This window comes from Poecilia reticulata, linkage group LG5 (genome assembly GCF_000633615.1).
Source record: "Poecilia reticulata strain Guanapo linkage group LG5, Guppy_female_1.0+MT, whole genome shotgun sequence".
NCBI classification, from domain to species: domain Eukaryota; kingdom Metazoa; phylum Chordata; class Actinopteri; order Cyprinodontiformes; family Poeciliidae; genus Poecilia; species Poecilia reticulata.
In genome coordinates, this window is record NC_024335.1 from 417,256 (window position 1) to 418,701 (window position 1,446).

The following is a 1,446-nucleotide window of genomic DNA, read 5'->3' on the forward strand; positions in this document are numbered from 1 at the left end:
TGTGTGTGTGTGTCTACGTGTGTGTGTCTGTGCGTGTGTGTGTCTGTGTGCATGTGTGTGTGTGTCGGTGTCGGTGTGTGTCTGTGTGTGTCTGTGTGTCTGTGAACACACACACAGACACGCAGTGTGTCTGTGTGTGTGTGTGTGTCTGTGTGTGTGTGTGTCTGCGTGTGTGTGTGTCTGCGTGTGTGTGTGTGTGTGTGTGTGTGTGTGTGTGTGTGAGTGTGTTTGGGGGTGTGTGTGTGTGTCTGTGTGTGTCTGTGTGTCTCACATGAATGAACTTTTTTTCCAGGTTATGAGGAAACGCTGACTCAGCTCGCCGCCATCCTCGCCAAGCACTTTGCAGACCCCCGCATCGTTGGGACAGGTAACAGGAAGACACACGGTTGAGTGCTAATACAAAATAAAAGCTCTTTGAAATGAATATCAGCTGGAATGACGTCATGGTCGTCACAGAACTCCTCAGCGTAAAACAGCGCCCCCTGCTGTGTGAAATAAGCCCACTGGTTCAAAAAGCCGCTCAATAAATCCATAATTAATTAAATCAGATTTAAGGAAACTTTTATTTTGAAGGCTATTGATTCTTAAAGTTCATTAAAAGATAAAATGACAGTACTTTATCTAAAATCATATGATGTCATTGAAAATTCAAAGAGTTCAGTTTTCTTATTTGTTTGCGGTCTGGTTTTCTGCGTCGTGTTCGGATCGACCTTCAGGTTCTGTTTGGGTTCGGTTTGTTCCGGGTCAGAAACACAGACGTCATCAGGATGGTTTATCGTCTCAGAACGCGGTCCATCTTCCAATCAGGACGTTTAAAGCGTCTGCAGAGTGAGAGGCCAGGGAGGGAGCGGGATTCAGCTCGGCTTCATTTATGTAGCTCCAGTTCATAACAAATGGCGCCTCAAGGCCCTTTAACGAAGGAATCCGAGTATGGAGCCGAGGACAGAGGGAAAAGGCTGCCCACAGGGGGCGCTGCAGGGAGTTTAACCTACAAGTTCACTAACTCGTCTCTGTTCTCTCAGATATCAAAGATTCCCTGATGCAGGCGCTGGCCAGCTACGTCTGTTACCCACAATCCCTCAGGGCGGTGGAGAGGATCCCAGAGGAGCAGTGAGTCTTAGTTTTTTTTCTAAACCAGAACCAGAACCCGTTGACAGAAAAACTCTGGAGTAAAACAATGTTTTCTACACAAAATTGAGAATTTTAAGAAAGAACACAAGCAATGAGACATGCAGGTGTTTTAGTGAGGTCATCCTGCCTCCTGCTCACACCTGAGATCTTCAGGTGTGCTTCACCTGCCCTGATGCAGATGATGGTTTCTGGTTTCAGGCGAGTGGCCATGATGAGGAACCTTCTGGCTCCGTATGAGCAGAGACCCTGGGCTCAGACCAACTGGATCCTGGTCAGACTCTGGAGGGTGAGCTCACACACACACACACATACACA

The 1,446-nt window shown here is 47.5% G+C and overlaps 1 protein-coding gene across 6 annotated transcripts in view; it reads left to right on the forward strand.

The window, feature by feature from the left end:
- Positions 1 to 1,446, forward strand: part of rnf123 (ring finger protein 123) — a 54,491-nt gene that overhangs the window by 23,474 nt on the left and 29,571 nt on the right. For all 6 annotated transcript variants that reach the window (XM_008408234.2, XM_008408231.2, XM_008408233.2 and 3 more), the window contains 3 exons: positions 293 to 367; positions 1,023 to 1,110; positions 1,330 to 1,417. In XM_008408234.2, coding sequence (XP_008406456.1) covers positions 293 to 367; positions 1,023 to 1,110; positions 1,330 to 1,417 — 251 coding nt within the window. The remainder of the gene's footprint in view (positions 1 to 292; positions 368 to 1,022; positions 1,111 to 1,329; positions 1,418 to 1,446) is intronic.